At 45.9% G+C, this 24,617-nt stretch overlaps 1 protein-coding gene across 2 annotated transcripts in view; it reads left to right on the forward strand.

The window, feature by feature from the left end:
- Positions 1–3,793: 3,793 nt before the first annotated feature.
- Positions 3,794–24,617, forward strand: part of SNX16 (sorting nexin 16) — a 44,140-nt gene continuing 23,316 nt past the window's right edge. For both annotated transcript variants that reach the window (XM_075353137.1, XM_075353138.1), the window contains exons 1-4: positions 3,794–3,897; positions 13,541–13,976; positions 20,578–20,664; positions 21,929–22,077. In XM_075353137.1, the coding sequence (XP_075209252.1) occupies positions 13,620–13,976; positions 20,578–20,664; positions 21,929–22,077 (593 nt within the window). In that variant the 5' untranslated portion in view covers positions 3,794–3,897; positions 13,541–13,619. The remainder of the gene's footprint in view (positions 3,898–13,540; positions 13,977–20,577; positions 20,665–21,928; positions 22,078–24,617) is intronic.

Here is a 24,617-nt window from a genome sequence, read left to right on the forward strand (position 1 = left end):
CTGCGCTCCGCTATATTCCGCGCTCCGCTGTATATCACATTCCGCTGTATTCCGCTGTATACTGTGCTCCTTAGTATACTGTGCTCCGCTGAGCTGCTAGGAATGGAGGCCTGAGGTGAGCACACGAGAGGGAGGAGTGGCGGGGGGAGGGGGAGATGGTAGCGGTGGGGAGAACGGCAGGGGGGTATGGAGAGTGGCGGTGGTAGGTGGGGGAGAGTGGCGGGGGAGTGGAAAGGGTCTCGGCAGTGTCAGGGGAAAGTGGTGGTGGCGGGGAGAGCAGCGGGGGTGCAGGGAGTGGCAGGGGGGAGAGGGTAGGGGTGGGGGAGAGGGGAGTGGCAGCGGGGCTAGAGCACGGCGGGAGAGAGTGGAGCGACTTGGAGAGTGGTGGGGGGTTGGGGGGAGAGGGTAGCAGCAACGGGGGAGTGGAGGTGGTGGGGAGTGAGAGTTTGGAGTTAACAGTTGTTTATTTTTACAAATTTGTTGTAACACTGAGCCGTACAACAACTACTTTATTAACAAATTTTTATTAACCTTTTCATGACTAATGATGTACTGGTACAGCATTGGTCATGTCGGTGTAATCACAGCTGGCTGCTGCGGTTGAACAGCAGACGTGTGGGGTGAACAGGCACGGGTGGATCCGCAATCCACCCATGCCTGTTTGTCACTTAGATCACACTGTCAAAATATAACAGCACAATTTAAATGGCCACAGCAGGGATTACGCAGGTCTCCACCCTGTGAAGTGAGCGTGGCAAGCCGATGATTGCCATGGTAGCTCAGGGTGATGTGATGACCCCCTGACACTACCATGATCTACATCCTGTGAGAGCTGACAGAGCGCTGGCACTCACAGGAATGCAGCATTTCTGCTGATCAGAGCTGTGTCGCTCTGATCAACAAAAATGAAGAAGCAATCAGAACTGCTGATCTATAAAGGCCCCTAGGGAAACTAGTAAAATGAATAAAAAATGTGAAACAAAAGTTTTTTAAAAATATAAAAAAAAAACCTAAAAGTGCAAATCACCCCCCATTTGCCTCATTAAAAAGAAAAGTAAAAAAAAAAATATATACACATATTTGCTATTGCCGCGTTAAGAAACGCCCAATTTATCAAAATGTAAAATCAATTAATCTGATCAGTTCACGGCGAGGCAAGAAAAAAAATTCCAAAAAGCCAAAATTACGTGTTTTGGTCGCAAATTTTTTTCAAATGCAATAACAGGCGATCAAAACAGCGCATCCACCCAAAAAATGGAATAATTAAAAACGTCAGCTCAAGATGCAGAAATAAGTAGTCACTGAGCCATAGATCCCGAAAAATGAGAACGCCACAGGTCGCAGAAAATGGCGCCAAAAGTCCAATTCTTCTTTTGACAAACTTCTGTATTTTTTTTAACCCCTTAGATAAAAGTCAAACTATAGATATTTGGTATCTAAGAACTCCTACCGACCTGAGGAATCACAATGCCAAGTCAGATTTATCATATAGTGAACACGGTAAATAAACCTTCCAAAAAAACTATAGTAGAATTTCCCTTTTTTTGTCAACTTCATCGAACTTGGAATCGTTTTCTCATTTTCCAGTACAATATGGGCCAGAATAAATGGTGTGTTTCAAAAGTAAAACCTCGTCCAGCAAAACACAAAGAGGGATATGTTTGCGGCAGGAATGTATTTGTATAGATGTATTCTCTGGATATAAATGTAAACATACTATATATATACAGTGGAACCTTGGTTTACGAGAACAATCCGTTCTGGGAGTGTGCTTGTAAACCAAGTTACTCGTCCAGCAAAGCAAGATTTCCCATAGGAAATAATGCAAGCTCAGACAATTCATTCCACAACTGTTCAATGTCCCATCCTGGTCCCCTATTGTGCCATTCCACACACTCACAAACACACACATATTATGCTCACCTTACCCTCCGTTACCTTGGCGGCCTCCTAGTTCTTGTAGTCCACAGTTATGTGTATCCGGTAACCATCGTGACGATGCAGGAGCTTCCGCTGTCAGCATCAACGTTATACACAAGAGCTGCTTGCCTCTGATTGGTCAGCACGCTGCCTTTGAATAGCGCTGATAGAGGAAGTTCCTCCATCGTCGCAATGGTTACCCGATACACATCCTGTACCGGCGAACTACAAGAACCATGAGGCCGGCGAGGGAACAGAAGGTAAGGTGAGCATAATATGTATGTGTGTGTGTGTGTGTGTGTGTTTGTCCGGACTGCAACAGTGGATCAGAGCGCGGTTGAAAGTAGGGTACCGGAAGTGTGTGTGGTTAGTATTTGCTCGTACAGCAAAGATTGCTCGTAAACCGAGCTACAAATTTACAGCAAGCTTTGCTCGTGTAATAGTGATGTGTCGGTCGTGAACGATCCGACACAAAGATCCGGCTCCCTGCTGTGACTGACAGGAGCCGTATCACTCTTGTGAGCCACTAAAAATCTCTAAACGGCTCTTTTCGCCGCTAAAAACCCCGCCCACCGTGGCTAAACTCCGCCTACGCAACAATCTAATTGGTCACTTGTAAGTGGGCGGGGTTTAGTCGCGGGTGGGCGGGGTTTTGGCGGCGTTACTATAATCTTAAATATGTGTTCACCTGGGGTGAACACATATTTAATAAGGAGCCGAGAACAATCTGAAAGATCTGGCTCTTTTGTGGTGAGTGGAGCCATGGGAACCGGATCACCAATAAGAGCCGACTGCCCATCACTATCACAACACAGAGTTACTCGTAAGGCAAGGTTCCACTGTATATGTAGCAGAATGTACACAGTGACCGCTCTGTCCAGCCCTCCCCCTGCCTCTCGCCACTCGCCCTCCCCCTCGCACGACGCCTCCCTCCTCCCCTTCCCCTCCCCCTCCTCCCCTTCCCTCCCCCCTCGTCCCCCTTCCCCTCCTCCCCCTTCTCCCCTTCCCCTCCTCCCCTCCCCCCTTCCCCCCTCCCCCTCCCCCCTTCCCCTCCTCCCTTCCTCCCCCCTTCCCCTCCCCCCTCCCTCTTCCCCCTCCCTCCTCCCCCCCTCCCCTCCCCTCTCTCCCTCTCCCCCCCCCCCCCCCCTCCCCCCCCTCCTCCCTCTTCCCCCCCCCCCCCTCCTCCCCCCCCTCCTCCCTCTTCCCCCCCCTCCTCCCTCTTCCCCCCTCCTCCCTCTTCCCCCCCTCCCTCTTCCCTTCTACCTCCCTCCCTCCTCTCTCCTGCCTCCTCTCTCTTCCCTCCTGCCTCCTCCCTTCTCTCTCCTCCCCTTCCCTCCTCCCCCCTTCCCTCCTGCCTCATCTCTCCTCCCTCCCTCTCCTCCCCCTTCCCTCCTGCCTCATCTCTCCTCCTCGTCCCTCCTCTCTCCTGCCTCCACCCTCCTCTCTCTTCCCTCCTGCCTCCTCTCTCCTCCCTCCTCTCTTCCCTCCTGCCTCCTCTCTCTTCCCTCCTGCCTCCTCCCTCTTCCCTCCTACCTCCTCCCTCCACTCTCCTCCCTCCTGCCCTCTCTCTCTTCCCTCCTGCCTCCTCCCTCTTCCTTACTACCTCCTCCTCCACTCTCCCCCCTCCCTCCCCCCCTCCCTCCTCCCCCCTCCTCCCTCCCTCCTCCCTCCTCCCCCCTCCTCCCCTCCAACCTCCTCCCTCCTGCCCTCCTCCCTCCTCCCCTCCTCCCCTCCTCCCCTCCTCCCCTCCTCCCCTCCTCCCCTCCTCCCCTCCTCCCCTCCTCCCCTCCTCCCCTCCTCCCTCCTTCCTTTCAGTGACTCGCCCACTTCTGCTTCGTCCTCACATTCCTCCACTTCCTATATTCACAGTCTGACTCCTCCCACACACGTGACTGTTCACATGACCGTGACATCAACACAGGTCCTTACTCTCGGTGCGGTCCGTCCTGTGGTGAATGTGCAGAGCGGAGGCTGCTGGTGAGTGCGGTCAGTGCGCGTGTAACTGTGTGAGAGGAGGGAGGAAACGCGTGCGGCTCCACAGGCGGCTGTGCTGTGTTACTCCTCACCCCGGGGAACTGCTGAGAACACCGCGCTCCGGGCAGTGCCAGGACGTAACCGGAGCATGTGTGTGCTCTCCCCTATATCACGTGCATGTACAGTGTGTGATATACATACTGTGCTGTGTGATATGTACATACTGTGCTGTGTGTACAGTGTGCTGTGTGATATATACATACTGTGCTGTGTGTACAGTGTCCTGTGTGATATGTACATACTGTGCTGTGTACAGTGTCCTGTGTGATATATACATACTGTGGTGTGTGTACAGTGTCCTGTGTGATATGTACATACTGTGCTGTGTGTACAGTGTCCTGTGTGATATGTACAGTGTGCTGTGTGTACAGTGTGCTGTGATATATACATACTGTGCTGTGTGTACAGTGTCCTGTGTGATATATACATACTGTGCTGTGTACAGTGTCCTGTGTGATATATACATACTGTGCTGTGTGTACAGTGTCCCTGTGTGATATATACATACTGTGCTGTGTGTACAGTGTCCTGTGTGATATATACATACTGTGCTGTGTGTACAGTGTCCTGTGTGATATATACATACTGTGCTGTGTGTACAGTGTCCTGTGTGATATATACATACTGTGCTGTGTGTACAGTGTCCTGTGTGATATATACATACTGTGCTGTGTGTACAGTGTCCTGTGTGATATATACATACTGTGCTGTGTGTACAGTGTCCTGTGTGATATGTACATACTGTGCTGTGTGTACAGTGTCCTGTGTGATATATACATACTGTGCTGTGTGTACAGTGTCCTGTGTGATATATACATACTGTGCTGTGTGTACAGTGTCCTGTGTGATATATACATACTGAGCTGTGTGTACAGTCTCCTGTGTGATATATACATACTGTGCTGTGTGTACAGTGTCCTGTGTGATATGTACAGTGTGCTGTGTGTACAGTGTCCTGTGTGATATATACATACTGTGCTGTGTGTACAGTGTCCTGTGTGATATGTACAGTGTGCTGTGTGTACAGCGTGCTGTGTGTACAGTGTGCTGTGTGTACACACATATACAAGTAGTGATATTTTGACAGTGGAGCCAGTGTGTGTGTTTATTATATGTATTATTACATCACTGGTATCAGGTGCCTATTAACATTGCAGGCCGTCTCCCCGTGATCAGTAGCAGATCCGCTGTCTGTCTCTTGTTGCTGTAGATCTATATGATCCTGTAGTGATCTCTATAGACCGGCGCAGTGCAGTTGATGTTTGTGCATAATCGGTCGCACCCCAACCTTTGGGTGCAGCTTTTGTAACCTGCTATCCCTGACAGCCACGTGATAACTGGAGCCACACATTGGGGACCTCTGCCCTAAGGGCTATTGGTCCCATTTCTGTCCCTGTTCGTAACCTTGTACTGGAATGTATGAGCGAGGAGACTTAAGGGTGTTGATAAGATTAGCCGTATATAACAGACCTGGGGTCCTCCTTGTGCCGTGGGTGCAGCCTCAGTGATATAAACCTTGTGCCTTCTATTAACACTCCAGTGATTCAGCTGAAGTTTGGTTGTTCCAGGCCCTTCACTGGTGTTTTTCCTTTACAGGATCTGATTGTGCTATTTATTAATGGGGCTCCTCCTGGGGACAAGTTCCAGAACTGACCCATACACTCCTGTTGGATCATTCATAGAGTTCACAGTTATTAAACTACCTGGTTCTGGAGCCGGATTAAGAAACATTGTGTTTTTAGATATAACCAGTTAGGGGTACTTCTCACATAGCGAGATCGCTGCTGAGTCACGGTTTTTGTGACGCACCAGTGACCTCATTAGCGATCTCGGTGTGTGACACTGAGCAGCGATCTGGCCCCTGCTGTGAGATCGCTGCTCGTTACACACAGTGCTGGTTCATTTTTTGGACGTTGCTTTCCCGCTGTGAAGCACACATCGGTGTGTTTGACAGCGAGAGAGCAACGATCTGAAAGTGCAGGGAGCCAGTGTTTGGCAGCCTGCGGTAAGCTGTAACCAAGGTAAATATCGGGTAACCAAGCGAAGCCCTTTGCTTGGTTACCCGATATTTACCTTGGTTATTAGCGTCCTCCGCTCTCAGGCTGCCAGTGCTGGCTCCCTGCACACATAGCCAGATTACACATCGGGTAAATAAGCAAAGCGGTTTGCTTATTAACCCGATGTGTACTCTGGCTAGGAGTGCAGGGAGCCAGCGCTAAGCGGTGTGCGCTGGTAACCAAGGTAAATATCGGGTAACCAAGCGAAGTGCTTTGCTTGGTTATCCGATATTTACCTTAGTTACCAAGCGCAGCATCGCTTCCACGCGTCGCTGCTGGCAGGGGGCTGGTCACTAGTCGCTGGTGAGATCTGCCTGATTGACAGCTCACCAGCAACCCGTGTAGCGACGCTCCAGTGATCCTGACCAGGTCAGATCGCTGGTGGGATCACTGTAGCGTCGCTAAAGTGTGACGGAACCCTGACATCACTTGTCTTCTCAGGCGTAAACTGACTGTATACAATTGATACATGGAAACTCGCCTCAGGCCTCATTCAGACACTCATGATTCATGTACGATAGAACATGAACCCGCCATAAAAAAAGAATTACGCATTCAAAAATTGAAGATGAAATATTTTTTTCCTTTTTATTAACATGGTTGGATAAAAGCAGCCTAGAATGACACACAACATGATTAAAAACAGGATGAGCGCACGGGGATGGTGAACATGGATTGATGCAGGACACGTATACATGATGGATATGGCTACTGAAAAAGTCACTGGTGGTAAAACATCTAAAGCTGGGTTTACACACTGAGACTTTCTAGCGATCCAACCTGCGATCTCAACCTAGCCGGGATCGCTACAAAGTCTCTGGTGAGCTGTCAAACAGGCAGACCTGGCCAACGACCTAACAGCGATCCAGACCTGCAGAGCGACTAGCTGGTCGTTGGGGACGTGTCAAAAAAGCAGGTGAACTTCACCCGACTTCATTTAATGCCGCGCGGCTCTGTGTGCCGTGTAAATAAATAAATAATTAAAAAATCCGGTGTGCGGTCCCCCCCCTATTTTAATACCAGCCAGATAAAGCCATACGGCTGCAGGCTGGTATTCTCAGGATGGGGAGCCCCACGTTATGGGGAGCTCCCCAGCCTAACAATATCAGTCAGCAGACGCCCAGAATTGCCGCATACATTAGATGCGACAGATCTGGGACTGTACCCGGCTCTTCCCGATTTGCCCTGGTGCGTTGGCAAATTGGGGTAATAAGGAGTTATTGGCAGCCCATAGCTGCCAATAAGTCCTAGATTAATCATGTCAGGCGTCACCCCGAGATTCCTTCCATGATTAATCTGTAAATTACAGTTAAAAAACACACACCCGAAAAATCCTTTATTAGAAATAAAAAACACTAACAAATTCCCTCATTACCAATTTATTACCCACAACAAAGCCCTCCTTGTCCGGCGTAATCCACGGTCCTCCAGCGTCGCATCCAGCTCTGCTGCATGCAGGTGACAGGAGCAGCAGAATACACCGCCGCTCCTGTCACCCTCCACGCAGCTAATGAAGAGAGCCTTGTGATCGGCTGAGCTGTCACTGAGGTTACCTGGATCCAGCGGTGGATGCAGCGGTGGCCGCGGGTAACCTCAGTGACAGTTCAGCTGATCGCGCTACTCACCGCCGCTCCTGTCAGCTCCACAATGAGGTGAGTAGCGCGATCAGCTGAGCTGTCACTGAGGTTAATCGCGGCCACCGCTGGATCCAGTGGCGGCCACCGGGTAACCTCAGTGACAACTCAGCTGATCGCGTTACTCACCTCATTTGCTGGTGATTTCCCTCCCTCTCTCATACTCACCGATCCCCGATCACCGGCGCTGCACGGCGTTCACACTGCTCCGGCGGCTTTTCCTTTTTTGAAAAAGCCGGCCGCTCATTAAACAATCTCGTATTCCCTGCTTTCCCCGCCCACCGGCAAATGTGATTGGTTGCAGTGAGACACGCCCACACGCTGATTGACAGCTGTGTCACTGCACCCAATCACAGCAGCCGGTGGGCGTGTCTATACTGTGCAGTAAAATAAATAAATAATTAAAAAATCCGGCGTGCGGTCCCCCCTATTTTAATACCAGCCAGATAAAGCCGTACGGCTGCAGGCTGGTATTCTCAGGATGGGGAGCCCCACGTTATGGGGAGCCCCCCAGCCTAACAATATCAGCCAGCAGACGCCCAGAATTGCCGCATACATTAGATGCGACAGTTCTGGGACAGTACCCGGCTCTTCCCCGATTTGCCCTGGTGCGTTGGCAAATCGGGGTAATAAGGAGTTATTGGCAACCCATAGCTGCCACTAAATCCTAGATTAATCATGTCAGGCGTCTCCCCGAGATACCTTCCATGATTAATCTGTAAGTGACAGTAAATAAACACACACACACGAAAAATCCTTTATTAGAAATTAAAAACACAAACACATTCCCTCATTACCAATTTATTACCCACAACAAAGCCCTCCATGTCCGGCTTAATCCACGGTCCTCCAGCGTCGCATCCAGCTCTGCTGCATGCAGGTGACAGGAGCAGCAGGTGACAGGAGCAGCAGAAGACACAGCCGCTCCTGTCACCTCCACGCAGCTAATGAAGAGAGCCGTGTGATCGGCTGAACTGTCACTGAGGTTACCTGGATCCAGCGGTGGATGCAGCGGTGGCCGCGATTAACCTCAGTGACAGCTCAGCTGATCGCGCTATTCCCTTCATTAGCTGTGTGGAGGTGACAGGAGCGGTGGTGAGTAGCGCGATCAGCTGGACTGTCACTGAGGTTACCTGCGGCCACCGCTGCATCCACCGCTGGATCCAGGTAACCTCAGTGACAGCTCAGCTGATCGCGCGGCTGTCTTCATTAGCTGCGTGGAGGTGACAGGAGCGGCGGTGTCTGCTGCAGCTCCGGTCACCTCCATGCAGCAGAGCTGGATGCGACGCTGGAGGACTGTGGATTACGCCGGACATGGAGGGCTTTGTTGTGGGTAATAAATTGGTAATGAGGGAATTTGTTAGTGTTTTTTATTTCTAATAAAGGATTTTTCGGGGTGTGTGTGTTTTTTTAACTGTAATTTACAGATTAATCATGGAAGGAATCTCGGGGAGACGCCTGACATGATTAATCTAGGACTTATTGGCAGCTATGGGCTGCCATTAACTCCTTATTACCCCGATTTGCCAACGCACCAGGGCAAATCTGGAAGAGCCGGGTACAGTCCCAGAACTGTCGCATCTAATGTATGCGGCAATTCTGGGCGGCTGCTGACTGATATTGTTAGGCTGGGGGGCTCCCCATAACGTGGAGCTCCCCATCCTGAGAATACCAGCCTGCAGCCGTATGGCTTTATCTGGCTGGAATTAAAATAGGGGGGGACCGCACGCCGGATTTTTTAGTTATTTATTTATTTATTTTACTGCACAGTATAGACACGCCCACCGGCTGCTGTGATTGGGTGCAGTGACACAGCTGTCACTCAGCATGTGGGCGTGTCTCACTGCAACCAATCATATTTGCCGGTGGGCGGGGAAAAGCAGGGAATACGAGATTTGTTTAATGAGCGGCCGGCTTTTTCAAAAAAGGAAAAGCCGCTGGAGCAGTGTGAACGCCGTGCAGCGCCGGTGATCGGGGATCAGTGAGTATGAGAGAGGGGGGGACACTTCAGACACTCGGGGGATTAGCGGTCACCGGTGAATCCTTCACAGGTGACCGCTAATCAGGACGCTACACAGACAGAGCCGCGGAGTCGCTGTAAAGTCCCCTTTACACACTGAGACTTTCTAGCGATCATGCTGCACAGCGGGAAACAAAGGACCAAAGAATGGTCCTGAACGATTTTTAGCGATCACAACTTCACAGCAGGGGCCAGGTCGCTGATAGGTTTCACACACACTGCAATGTCGCTGGGGAGGTCGCTATAACGTCACAAAACCGGTGACGTTACAGCGATGTCGTTTGTGATGTTGCAGTGTGTAAAGCCACCTTAAGAGGACAAATCACTGGTGAAACTCCATGTAAACACTGGTGATCTTCGCACTATTTGTTTTGCATTGTCCATCTGTATGAGGCCATAGTCTGGTAGAGATACAGAATCTACACCACTCAGACTTTCATGGCATTTCCATCCTGAGACGTGTATTCCTTGTTCACCCTTGGGGGGTTTCCTGCTTTATGAATGGTCAATTTCTGCAAGTTGGAAAATAGCAAAAAGTACCATCAGAAACACCCCTAATGGGATTATATATCAAATGTAGCAAAGGGGTGACAAGTCCTTAGAAAGAAAAACGCCTAAAAATTAACTTTTAATTAGTGTATTAAAATATGACAAAGTAATTATGTAAAAACGTGTCATAAAACCAGAAGACACACAGTCCACAGTAGCCACCAAGCTCAACTGGGCTAGGGACAGGTGTCAGGCACATAAACAAAAACGTCCCAAATACCCCGACATGAACAATTAGGATAATAAATCCCACATCACCCACACAAGGAACCGCCTTTTTGTCAGGTGATATGGTTCAGAGTAATGGGACTTATAATGCTGGTATAAGACCGATGCAAAAAAAGCAGGGCTCCCACTGTCCTCACTATAGTGTGGGTCCCCGCAGAAAAAAATGGTCTTACCGCATTCAGATGATGGGCATCAGTATAGAAGCCAAGGCTCAGAACAATTGGTCACCATCCAGTGGTGTCATAAATACCAAGTCACACCTTGTTGCTCCTTGTCAAAAAGATAGCAGAGAAAACGCATCCCCCAACACGTTTCGTTTTAGAAAACTCTTCAGGCGAGTCTGTCCAATGATGCTCTGCACATCGTCATTATTAAGACGAAAAACAGGAAGGGCAGACCAACACGACATCAGGAGAGAAAAGAACCAGAACTAAAAGCATGGGATAATCAGGGCCACCTCAGTAATCATGCACTCATACAGACGGAAAATAAATTATCAGATAGATAGAAGATAGTGGGCACTGATAGATTTCTTTTCCGTCTGTATGAGTGCGTGATTACTGAGGTGGCCCTGATTATCCCATGCTTTTAGTTCTGGTTCCTTTCTCTACTGATGTCGTGTTGGTCTGCCCTTCCTGTTTTTAGGCTATAATACATTAATGGCACCTATCCAGTGTAGCCTTTTCTCCATGGCCTTTATGTGACCGTTTTTTCGTGTAACTTCTGTGACCCATATAGATATGTCATCTGGAAACTATGCTTTTGTTAAAAGAATCCCTGCTACCATTGCTTTTACTGGTCCTGATAATGAATTGAGGATGTAACCGTACATTGTGTAAGTTATGTTGTTACCGGCACCGGTGGTTTCATACCCCGATATATTACTATGCTTTATGCTGGAACGCTATTACTACGGGCGATATTGAGGACATGTTTTTCTCCTTCAGCGGGTAAATTGTGGTTCCAAGCACCCACTGACCTATAGCGGGTTGTTGTGGGTTGATGTGGGCGGCACTTCTGCTATGATGCGGCCGACATCATTAGCGGTGACGTGTTACTTCCGGGAACGGAATCCCCAGTGAAGACATCACTGACTTGTTCGGATTACACTGCGCATGCGCGGGTTCTATAAAATGGCGCTGCCCATAGCTGATAGCGCGGCACATTTTGATTGAGTTTGGCTGTGAAGGACGTGTCTGGTGAGTATGCTTTGGTAGAACTACTGAACTTTTTGTCTTCAGCATGAATGGACTCTGGGCTTATTACTGCTTCTCATTTATTTACAGTCCGTTGGGGCATAATATTATAATACTCATCTTAATAATGACGATGTGCAGAGCATCATTGAAGAGACTCTCCTGAAGAGTTTTCTAAAACGAAACGCGTTGGGGAATGCGTTTTCTCTGCTATCTTTTTGACAAGGAGCAACAAGGCATGACTTGGTATTTATGACACCATTGGATGGTGACCAATTGTTCTGAGCTTTAGCTTCTATACTAATGCCCATCATCTGAATGCGGTAAGACCATTTTTTCTGCAGGGACCCACATTATAGGGAGGAAGGTGGGAGCCCTGCTTTTTTGCATCTGTCTTATACCAGCATTATAAGTCCCATTATTCTGAACCATATCACCTGACAAAAAAGGCGGTTCCTTGTGTGGGTGATGTGGGATTTATTATCCTGATTGTTCATGTCTGGGTATTTGGGACGATTCTGTTTATAATAATAATAATAATTTTATTCATTTATATAGCGCTATTAATTCCATAGCACTTTACATATTGGTTATGTGCCTGACACCTGTCCCTAGCCCATTTGAGCTTGGTGACTACTGTGGACTGTGCGTCTTCTGGTTTTATGACACGTTTTGCTTAATGACTTTCTGTCATTTTTTAATACACTAATTAAAAGTTAATTTTTAGGTGTTTTTCTTTCTAAGGACTATTCACCCCTTTTGCTACATTTGATCAATTTCTGCAAGGAATCTGAGCCATGGCCTCCAACCTGCAGGCTTTCTGGCTGGCCCTTCTTCTGGCTGGCCCTTCTTCTGGCTGGCCCTTCTTCTGGCTGGCCCTTCTTCTGGCTGGCCCTTCTTCTGGCTGGCCCTTCTTCTGGCTGGCCCTTCTTCTGGCTGGCCCTTCTTCTGGCTGGCCCTTCTTCTGGCTGGCCCTTCTTCTGGCTGGCCCTTCTTCTGGCTTGCCCTTCTTCTGGCTTGCCCTTCTTCTGGCTTGCCCTTCTTCTGGCTTGCCCTTCTTCTGGCTTGCCCTTCTTCTGGCTGGCCCTTCTTCTGGCTTGCCCTTCTTCTGGCTGGCCCTTCTTCTGGCTGGCCCTTCTTCTGGCTGGCCCTTCTTCTGGCTGGCCCTTCTTCTGGCTGGCCCTTCTTCTGGCTGGCCCTTCTTCTGGCTGGCCCTTCTACTGGCTGGCCCTTCTTCTGGCTGGCCCTTCTTCTGGCTGGCCCTTCTTCTGGCTGGCCCTTCTTCTGGCTGGCCCTTCTTCTGGCTGGCCCTTCTTCTGGCTGGCCCTTCTTCTGGCTGGCCCTTCTTCTGGCTGGCCCTTCTTCTGGCTGGCCCTTCTTCTGGCTGGCCCTTCTTCTCGCAGGCCCTTCTTCTCGCAGGCCCTCCTTCTCGCAGGCCCTCCTTCTCGCAGGCCCTCTTTCTCGCAGGCCCTCTTTCTCGCAGGCCCTCTTTCTCGCAGGCCCTCTTTCTCGCAGGCCCTCTTTCTCGCAGGCCCTCTTTCTCGCAGGCCCTCTTTCTCGCAGGCCCTCTTTCTCGCAGGCCCTCTTTCTCGCAGGCCCTCTTTCTCGCAGGCCCTTCTTCTCGCAGGCCCTTCTAGCACATTTTCTATGCCAGTTTTCTCTTATGACTCCTTTATTGTGGTATTTTTATTTCTGTAGATTTCCAGCATTTTGTTTTTTGGCATGTGCTGCTGTATTATTATCATCAGTCAGGTGAGAGTGAGTCAGTACAATGCCGCGACTGTCCTGTTCTCGGAGGCTTTGTGCAGGAGACGTCTCTTTTAGTTTGTCATTTCCGACAATGATGTAATATTTGCATTCTGATTTTTTTCTTCTTTTTTTTTTTTTAATCTTTTTCTCCAGATGCCCCTTTGGTGACTGAGCATTATGGTTGGTTAAATTAGGTGGCGTTATTTGCCCTAGTTATTCAGTGGCAAATAAGATGGCGACCCCTTACGTCCCTGTGCCAATAGGAAACCCATCATCAGGAAACATTACAAGTAGAAGCCAAAGAAGCTCATCCCTGGGAAGCACCTCCACAAGTTCAACCTCCTCCAAAGAGCCACCTGAAGACGGCAACCCTGGAAGCCGCAAGAAGCTCAGCGCCCCCGACCAGCTGAGCTGTACGTCCTCCGTGTGCAGCAGCCCCCTCGTGAGGACTAAATTTGACTCCTCTGTAGAGTATAGCTCACGACCCCTACCACAGGAACATGTACCTAACTCCTCAGAGCTGGAGGATCGGCCATCTACACCGACCATCCTGGGATATGAAGTGATGGAGGAGCGGGCAAAGTTTACAGTAAGTATATACTACTTAGTACTATCACGGCTGTGTTGCTCCCCCCCCCCCCCTTTCTATCTTAAAGCAAAATTAGTGTATACCCTGCACCAAGCAAATAGTAATTCTACAAATAACCTACTTTGTAACACTGTTTTTAATCAAAATAGAAAAAAAAGCATATATGTCATCCCCGCGCAACAAAAACATCACCATGTGCTAACGGACCTCGATGTAGATGGGGCAGAGCAGAACAGGGGTCGACTGTTCAGACACCAGTCCATGGGATGCTATGTAAATGAAAAAAAGGGGGTGCATGTCCTTGTTTGTAGAAAGTACAAGGGGTTACAGCCAAACCAAAGAAATGAGTCGGAGGGGGCTAAGATAGAAGCGAAATGAGCATGTGTCCTGCACCTAGGAAGCAGACCTACTGCAGGGGATGGGATCATTTTGCTTCAGTCTTAGATTTTTGTCTATTTAATGGCCACAGTGTGAACATGATCCTATGCCCCGCACGTATATAACTTGTGCTCCGGCTCATTTCTTTGCTTTTGAATTAATACAAGGCAGAGCAAGTAGTCTGCACGGCTATGTTGTAGTAAACCAATTTCAATTAATAATTTAGAGGATCAATTTGAAACCATTTAGCTACTCTCTAAAACATAACATTTATTATATTTATATTAAAATACTATAGCAATCAATACAAGATTGGAAAAATTTCCAGATATATCAAAAAACATCAAAGTCGTGATTAGTGATAGTTCAGTGAAGTCCTAATATAGGTCAGTGGGCAAGGGGTGTACACCACCAGTTGTATTTAATTAGGTATATAGTTATGATAAACTAAGGGGGTCTAAATACTCCCTGATATTAACCCTACCTGGCAACGGAGGTCAATAACACCTTAATTTTTTGGGTGCCCCCCGTTCCTCGGCGGCTATCCCTAATTGCCCCTGTCACTATAATATTAATAATCTTATTAACCCACCACCAGGAAAATAATGTGCTGGAGTGCAGATTCAGTCATATGTCATAATAAATTCAATACACAGGATTATGTCCAAATTTCATGTAAATACTTGAAATTACAATTCTCAGTCTAGAGATTAGCCTGTGCGGCTATACAACTGAGAACATACATAAATTAATGGGTCTAATCAGAATGATGGACCTATGGTCCCGGTACTTATCCTGCCAGGACTAGCTTGATCGCAGCTTGATCCCGACGCGTTTCCCCCCAACGTCTTGGGGTTCATCAGGGGATATCAGTATATCAAATTATTTTTAATTAATTTGGGCCATCAATCTCCTCATCATATCAATCCATGTATCAGGAATTCTGTATAGTCCTCATATGGTTCAGTCAGAGTTCTATTGGAGTTTTGTAACCCCCCAACATCTGATATTCGATATAGATAGTATAAGCGCCCCCAGCAGCAATACTCTAGAGGACTCTGCAGCTAGTGAGTGCCTGCAATGGCAGCGTTTCACTGCTGTATCCAATCCATAACTAGAGTATTGCTGCTGGGGGCGCTTATACTATCTATATCGAATATCAGATGTTGGGGGGTTACAAAACTCCAATAGAACTCTGACTGAACCATATGAGGACTATACAGAATTCCTGATACATGGATTGATATGATGAGGAGATTGATGGCCCAAATTAATTAAAAATAATTTGATATACTGATATCCCCTGATGAACCCCAAGACGTTGGGGGGAAACGCGTCGGGATCAAGCTGCGATCAAGCTAGTCCTGGCAGGATAAGTACCGGGACCATAGGTCCATCATTCTGATTAGACCCATTAATTTATGTATGTTCTCAGTTGTATAGCCGCACAGGCTAATCTCTAGACTGAGAATTGTAATTTCAAGTATTTACATGAAATTTGGACATAATCCTGTGTATTGAATTTATTATGACATATGACTGAATCTGCACTCCAGCACATTATTTTCCTGGTGGTGGGTTAATAAGATTATTATTATTATAGTGACAGGGGCAATTAGGGATAGCCGCCGAGGAACGGGGGGCACCCAAAAAATTAAGGTGTTATTGACCTCCGTTGCCAGGTAGGGTTAATATCAGGGAGTATTTAGACCCCCTTAGTTTATCATAACTATATACCTAATTAAATACAACTGGTGGTGTACACCCCTTGCCCACTGACCTATATTAGGACTTCACTGAACTATCACTAATCACGACTTTGATGTTTTTTGATATATCTGGAAATTTTTCCAATCTTGTATTGATTGCTATAGTATTTTAATATAAATATAATAAATGTTATGTTTTAGAGAACGGCTATGTTGTAGGCTGAGTCCACACCTCCTGTAATTGTCCGTTAGAACGAATCCTGCAGAGATCCATTGACAAAATGACGTTTGCCGAATACGTATTTTTAACATTGGAGACTTTGGAGAACGGATCTATTAACAGATTGCTATTTATCTTCCATTTGAAACGCATCCAGTAAGAAAAACTGATCTGTTACAGATACACTGGAACCTTGGATTACGAGCATATTGGTTCTGGGAGTGTGCTCTTAAACCAAATTACTCTTATATCAAAGCAAATTCTCCCATAGGAAATAATTGAAACACAGACAATTCATTCCACAGTCCGAAAATATTTACTGTATTTATACAAACTTATTACAGTAATACAAAACAATGTCCTGTATTCATATAAAATTACTACAGTGCACGAATACAAAATACTGTACTGTAAAAAAACATAAAAACAAATTAAACTACAGATTAGCTTAGAATAAAATTGTTGGTGTGTGAGAGAGTACAAGCAATGTGCTGGACTGTTTAGCAAGAAAGCACAATACTGTATCCACAAATGCAAATTGATAGACCTGCTATATAGTATATACTGTTCTGTACAATGGTATACTGTGTACAGTACATATGTACAGAAAGTTACCTCCAGAGCAGGTCAGAGCGCGGTGAAAAGACAAACAGAAGTGTACACGGTGGGAATTTGCTCTTATTACAAATCATTGCTCTTAAACCAAGTTACAAATTTGTAAAAAGCTTTGCTTGTCTTGCAAAACGTTCTCAAACCAAGTTACTCTTAAACCAAGGATCCACTATATAGCAAAAACGGATGGCTAAATAGGAATCCAATAACAGAATGTTCTTATAGACTCCAATGTTAAAAAATAAAAAATAAATAGTTCCGGCAGAGATCAGTTATGTGACAACGGACAAAAATGTCGTGTTTGCACAACATATTTCCCAACAGATCTCTTCAGGATCCATGTAATGGATGATTACAGGACATGTGAACTCAGTTATATATTATATTTTCATTTGTTTGGATTTCTGCATTCAGGGAGGAAGAAACACGATATTAAGGGAAGTTCACCCTATCTCACATAACTGATGTGTTGTCTTTGTGTTTGCAGAACATTTGAGTACAATCATATATTCTAAAGGTTTATGAGAAATCTCCTGTGTAGCCTCATTAGTTTTATAGTAGTGAGTTTAGGGAAGGGCGATTCATTTGTATATGTAACTTTTCTGTTATGCACAATTCTGCTTTTTATCAGAATCATAACTTTGCTTTTAGCGCCGTCCCCCACAAAGGTGGGTGTAATATTAGGATAGGTGAAGCCGTGCAGTGAGACGCGCGCTGCCGAGGGACGGAGGGAGGAGATGCCGTCATGCCGGACATCTCCGGGCCGATCCAGAGGGTGATTCTGCTCTGCACATTCATGCAGGTTGGGTCGTGCAGTCTTTTTTTTTTTTTTCCAGCTTCAGTATGACCCAATCTATACGAACGTACAAATTGCAGCAGAAATACTCCTGAGGAAGAGAACAGAGGCTCTAGTGTCTACTGTTGGACGTCACAATCCTAAAAAATTACCCTTTAAAGAGGACCTTCCGCTACTTTTTTTTTTTTTGTTTTCTTTTTTTTTTCCCATTTTAAATTGTGTAGTTACTTTTGCAACTTATAGTCGATAGAGCTGTGTGATGACTTATTTTAACTTATTTGTTGGGGGGGTGAGACTATTTTATAGATATTTTGGGATAGATATGATATTTTCACCGCTTAATACAGCACTTTTTTGTGGTATTGCAGTGACCCAAAAAAAATCTAATTTTGGAGTTTTTGAATGTTGTTTTTACAGCGTTGGATCAGACTTCAGAACGCAGTGATACCATATGTGTAATTTTTTTTTTTTTTTTCTTTTATATTTTTTTTTTTAAAACTTGTGTTTTGAGTTTCGTTTTGTGTTTTTTGTTTTTTTTTTTTATTTCACTGATCCTAATAGTCCCTTTATGGGACTATAGCCTGCGGTCATCTGCTCGCTTGTGCTATGCACTGCAATGTTTCCTTTGAAGCACAGATACAGGCAGGTTTCAAAGGAGCTCTGCAATGACCAAGCATAGAGGGCTTCAGCAGACACTCTGCTGATATAGCAGCCCATCGGGAACTGACGATCATATCACGAGTGTGCTGATGGGCGCTGAGAATGGTGCTCTCCTATGCCGGTGCCTGTTCAATGTTGCTGTCAGAGTTTGACAGAGAGATTTAAAGGGGTATCCCCATCTCCAAGAGCCTATCCCAATATGTAGTAGGTGTAGTAATAATAATAATAATAATAATATTAGCAAATACTTCCAATTAAAAATGTAGTATAGCTCTCCTAAGCTATGTCACTTACCTCATGTTCACGCATTGCAGGACCTTGGGTATCCTTGGTTATGACTACTAGCAACTAACTGCATGGTCGTAACCATGGATACCTAAGTTCCTGCAATGCCCTGAACATGAGGTAAGCGATCTAGCTAATCAGGAGAACTATATTACATTTCTAATTTCAGGTATTTGCTAATATCATTATTACACCTACTTCGTATTGGGATAGGATCTTGGAGATGGGAATACCCCCTTTTAACAGGTTAACAATTGTGGGAGCGCTCCGAACCTCCTGCGATTGTTAGAGGCAGGTCCTGGCTGTAACACATAGCCATCACCTGCCGCTCCATAAACCCGCGTCCAACTTGCGCTGTATATATACAGATGCGGAAGGGGTGAAGTGTTGTTGTTTTGCTTTTGTTTTTTTTCCCCTCTGTTGCATATTGGGCACCCTAAAAACGTCAGTAGGCCGTGTCTGTAAATTTTTGTCTCATTTGACCATGCTGAGGTTTCCTCACACCTGTCACTTCTGGACTTTAGAGCCCTGGGATGGGAGGAGAGCTACAGGGTGGGAGCATCAGGGCTTATTGCATATATGGGGGCAGCATTCGTCTCCTTATTACTCAGTACCTGTAGTTGGTCCATTGTAACAATGCTGCTCCCATGAAGCTGTGCGTGCCTCCAGCGCCCTGATGATCTTAGCTGCTCCAAGCTGCTGCTTTCCTCCTCTCCTGTGGCTGCAATGGGAGTGATGAGATCTCAGTATACACTAGCATAGATAGCGATCTATAGAAAAAGAATTTCTAAACATCTTTTACAGTATGCTAATGAGCGAGGGGACTAGTCCCCCGGGCGTTAGTGCCCTGGCCAGTCGGCTCCATTAGCATGTTAGTACGCCCCATTTGGTTGTGCTAACATGCTATTCAATGCAGCATCACAGGATGATCTCGCTCACCTCTCTGTCGCCATCGCGTCCAACGGGGGATTTTGGCTAAGTGCACATGACCCCCGAGTTTGGGTCATGTGCACTATGAAGCCGGGTGTATGCGTCCTGGCTTCAAACTGAAGTAGTGCGCTTGACCCAAACTCCGGGGTCATGCTCACTGAGCCGAAATCCAGTGTCGGACGCGATGGCAGTGGAGAGGTGAGTGATATCCTGTGACGCTGCGTATTTATTAGCATATTAGCACAGCCACAGGGGCCCACAGGGGTGTACTAACATGCTAATGAGGGGCGACTAGGCATGGGAACTAACGCCCAGGGACTAGTCCCTGGCCTCATAAGCATACGGTAAAAGATCTTTAGAAATCCTTTTTGTAAAGATCTCTTTATCTATGCTAGTGTATACAGGGACAGTTAGGCAGGGATTAGCAATATGCACCCAGAACTGCTCATGATTCTGGGTGCATATTACATCTGACAGGTTCCCTTTAAGTAAGGCACAAAGTTTCTCCAGGTTGCACTGAAATGCCTGCTTTTTTTTTTTTTTTTTCTCTTCTATTCCTTTCTATGACATTATCTATGATTGGGTATAAACATAGTAGAGGGAAAGGAAGGTATACACCCCCAGAGAAGAATCTGAAGTACCGTGCCTTTTGGTTGAAGGGGCCATTTTCATATTGAGTGCTCTAAATGTCAAAAACCCATATCTCAGCAACACTGGGGAACACACAGCGTCATGGAAGTGGGAATACTGCCTCTTACCCGCCCACATCCATGGCTTCATTTTTTATGTCAGTTGTGCATCATGCTGCAACGATGTCACCAGTAATGCAGATCATCAAAAGAAAAGCCGTGGATGCCGGCAGCTAACGGGCGGGTTTTCTGCTCTTCGGCAGCGGTCACAGACCACCGAGGTGGCTGGTGGAATGGGATGTGAAGTTTCTCAGTGTTATTGATTTACACAAAATTTGTTGACCGTATCGTTCCTGTATAAGACTGAATTTGTCACTGACAGGTATACAAGATCCTGGTTAGAAGAAGCCCGGAGGAGAGCTGGGTGGTGTTCAGGAGGTACACCGATTTCTCAAGGCTTAACGACAGGGTAAGCTCCACCGGTCTGCCAGCTATGAACTACTGTGACCTGCTGTGATGTACTCCTTATAATAGGAAGGCGAGTGTAACCTCTAATCCGTTTGGACCTCATGATTTTAGGTTTCATTGTTGCACTTTACACTTGCAACATCATTGTTAGTGCACGTCCTTCATCCAGTCTGCAGATGAGTGACGGCTCGAAGAGGAAGGATGTGCAAGCAACACACTGCCTTGGAAATACTTTTTCCTCTGTTCAGCAATGGAAAAAAAATTCTCTGAGGATTTGAAAGGCCAAGGGGCCTAAAAGCTATTGTTGTTTGTGTTGTGTTTTGTTTTTTTTTTTTTTTTGCTTCTTTTTAAAGCTTTAAGGCTCTGTTCACACTAGAAAAAGTATTCTTCTCAAGAATTTTCGAGAGTCTGAAAGATTAGTGCACTTGTGGTAAAAAAAAAACGCACCGAAAACTTCATGCGTTTTTTATGCGTTTTTTCCGCAGGTTGGTCCCTGCTTTTTTTACCATTATCTATGGCAAAAAACGCAGGTAGCTGCAGAAAAGAAGTGACATGCTCATTCTTTTTCTCAAGAAATTCTGCAGAAAGAATGTTCTTGAGAAAAAACTGCAGTGTGCGCACAGCTATTTTTTTTTTTCTTTCCATAGGTTTTGCTGGAGAATGTCTGCAGAAAGGTTACATCTATTTTGTCAAGAAATTTCTGCAGCAAAAAAAACGCCAAAAAAGACGGGTAAAAACGCAGTCTGTGAACAAGGCCTTAAAGAGATATACAGACACACACTCAGTCTATATATGTGTCTCTACGCATACACACTGCAATGTACAGTATGTTATTGCATGTGCCAACAAATGCTGATTGTAATGTATGAATATATTTAGACATCGATCTCGCAATCTGTGTGTGTATATATATATATATGTATGTGTGTGTATATGTATGTATATATATATATATATATATATATATATATATATATATATATATATATATATATATATATATATATATATATATATATATATATACACACCGCCTTGTTGGCTCTTCTGAAAATGAGCTTCAAATTTGTAGCTATATAGGATTAACTAATATACACACACACGTGTATGCATATACAGTATGTATGTAAATAATAGATATACAATGTGTGTGTGTGCAATTCACATGAATCATAAGAAGGGCTATAAAGCCTGCACTTTTCCGCTTTTCTCCTTGGACTGTCATACTCTTCTTCACTAGTATTGTACCTTTTATTCCCTCGCAGCTGAAAGAAATGTTTCCCGGATTTCGGCTCGCTCTGCCACCTAAGCGTTGGTTTAAGGACAATTACGACTATGATTTCTTAGATGACAGGCAGCTGGGCCTGCAGGCTTTCTTACAGAACTTGGTAGCCCACAAGGACATTGCCAACTGGTAAGTCAGGCATTTTTACCGGTATTCTCCTAATTTCATTTAATGACCTGGTGTCTGCACTGCTCAGCTGTGCACTTACACAAATGAGAGCAGGCAGAAACTGAAGCCGTCACTTTCAATAAATCCTGTGCTAACAATCCATACGGGACCGGATTCCAGCAATCGTAGTGTGACGGGCTTTTCATAGTGAATGGCACCGTGCCCCTGATACATTACATCAAATGCTGATTTCCCTTCTGTAGACTCTTCTGCTAATTGTAATGAGAATATACTTTTTATTTTTTGTTTAGCAGCAGAAAAGCGTATGGTTAAATATAGTGGTGAACATTGTATGGTGTGCTAATACTGGACATGAATGGTGTTGCATACAATATGTAAGTATATATCAGGGCTGTGGAGTCGTGGAGTCGTGGAGTCGGAGTCGTGGAGTCGGAGCTCATTTTGGTGGAGTCGGAGTCAGTATAAAATGCACCGACTCCGACTCCTAAAATATATAATAAATTGGGGACAGGAGAGCAATGCAGAATGTGCTGAATATTTTACTAAATAATAACATTTAGTATAATGCTTATATTTAAGTGAAAAATTTATTGTAGTACAATGTGAACATCAGACATTTAATTGTTTTTATGATACAATAATCAAGATATTTGGATAGAACATAAAATATTTATTGGAATACAACTTTAGAACACAAAAAACTAATAAATTGTAAATATGTAAAATATATATATATATATATATATATATATATATATATATACCGTATTCTTCGCTTTATAAGACGCACTTTTGTTCCCCCAAATTTTGGGGGAAAGTAGGGGGTGCGTCTTATAAGCCGAATATACGGGGGGGGGGTTTGTATATATATATATATATATGTACACTGCAGCGTCCAGGGGAGGTGGGGGCAGCAGCTCTGGAGCACAGGGGAACGCTGCGGGCTGCAGAGCCTTTGATCTCCTGCACCCGCTCATATAATATGCACAGCCGCTGTCCATCTCCAATGGTGCTGAAATTGCACGCAGTGAGGGGCTGGGGCAGCGGTGCATATTATATGAGCCTGCGTCCCAGTGTGATCGCACATGCCCACCCCTGTGTTAGATTTGGCCCCCAGGCTGCTGCTCATTCTAAAATAAAAAAGATTTACTTACCCCTGCAGCGTTTCTCCCCGTGTCCCTGCTTCCACTGTGATCAGGCAGGCAGAGATCTCAGGCTGCTGTGCCGATCACATGACCGCACTGAGAACCAGGAAGTGGAAGAACAGAAGCACGAAGCCAGACAGGAGGGAGCTCAGCGCTGCAGGAGATAAGGAAAGAGGGTTTTATTTTACTTTGGGCAGCAGCCTAGGGGCCATATCTGACACAGGGGGACTTGTGCGATCTATAGGGGCCATGGGCAGCACTATGGGGGCGATATCTGACACAGGGGGACTTGTGCGATCTATATAGGGGCCATGGGCAGCACTATGGGGGCCATATCTGACACAGGGGGACTTGTGCGATCTATAGGGGCCATGGGCAGCACTATGGGGGCGATATCTGACACAGGGGGACTTGTGCGATCTATATAGGGGCCATGGGCAGCACTATGGGGGCGATATCTAACACAGGGGGACTTGTGCGATCTATAGGGACCATGGGCAGCACTATGGGGGAGATATCTAACACAGGGGGACTTGTGCGATCTATATAGGGGCCATGGGCAGCACTATGGGGGCGATATCTAACACAGGGGGACTTGTGCGATCTATAGGGACCATGGGCAGCACTATGGGGGCGATATATAACACAGGGGGACTTGTGCGATCTATATAGGAGCCATGGGCAGCACTATGGGGGCGATATCTAACACAGGGGGACTTGTGCGATCTATAGGGGCCATGGGCAGCAGCATGGGGGCGTTATCTAACACGGGAACGTGTGCAATCCATAGGGGACCATAGGCAGCACAGGGGAACGTGTGCCATCACAAGGGGGCTATATTCAATATAAGGGGGCCACATCCAGATTAAGGGGGCTAATTTTAGGATGGGGGGCTATGAGGGACATATACCCTATATGATTTGTTAGAGGGACACTGGCATTATAAGATGGACCCCATTTAACATTAAAAAAAAAAAATTCTCTTTTCCTTCACCAAATTTGGGGGTGCGTCTTATAATCAGGTGCGTCTTATAAAGCGAAAAATACGGTATATACAGTGTATATACACACACAAGATATATATGTAATCTACTGTATATTACATAGTGTATTACATATTTACAATTTATTACAGTTTTTTGTGTTCTAAAGTTGTATTCCAATAAATATATTTTATGTTCTATCCACATATCTTGATTATTGTATCATTAAAAATTATTAAATGTCTGATGTTCACATACACATATTCATGTACTACAATAAATTTTTCACCTAACTATAAGCAGTCTGAGTCTGAGTCTGAGTCTGAGTCTGAGTCTGAGTCTGAGTCTGAGTCTGAGTCTGAGTCTGAGTCTGAGTCTGAGTCTGAGTCTGAGTCTGAGTCTGAGTCTGAGT

The sequence above is a fragment of the Anomaloglossus baeobatrachus genome, chromosome 6, assembly GCF_048569485.1.
Source record: "Anomaloglossus baeobatrachus isolate aAnoBae1 chromosome 6, aAnoBae1.hap1, whole genome shotgun sequence".
Classification (NCBI taxonomy): Eukaryota; Metazoa; Chordata; class Amphibia; order Anura; family Aromobatidae; genus Anomaloglossus; species Anomaloglossus baeobatrachus.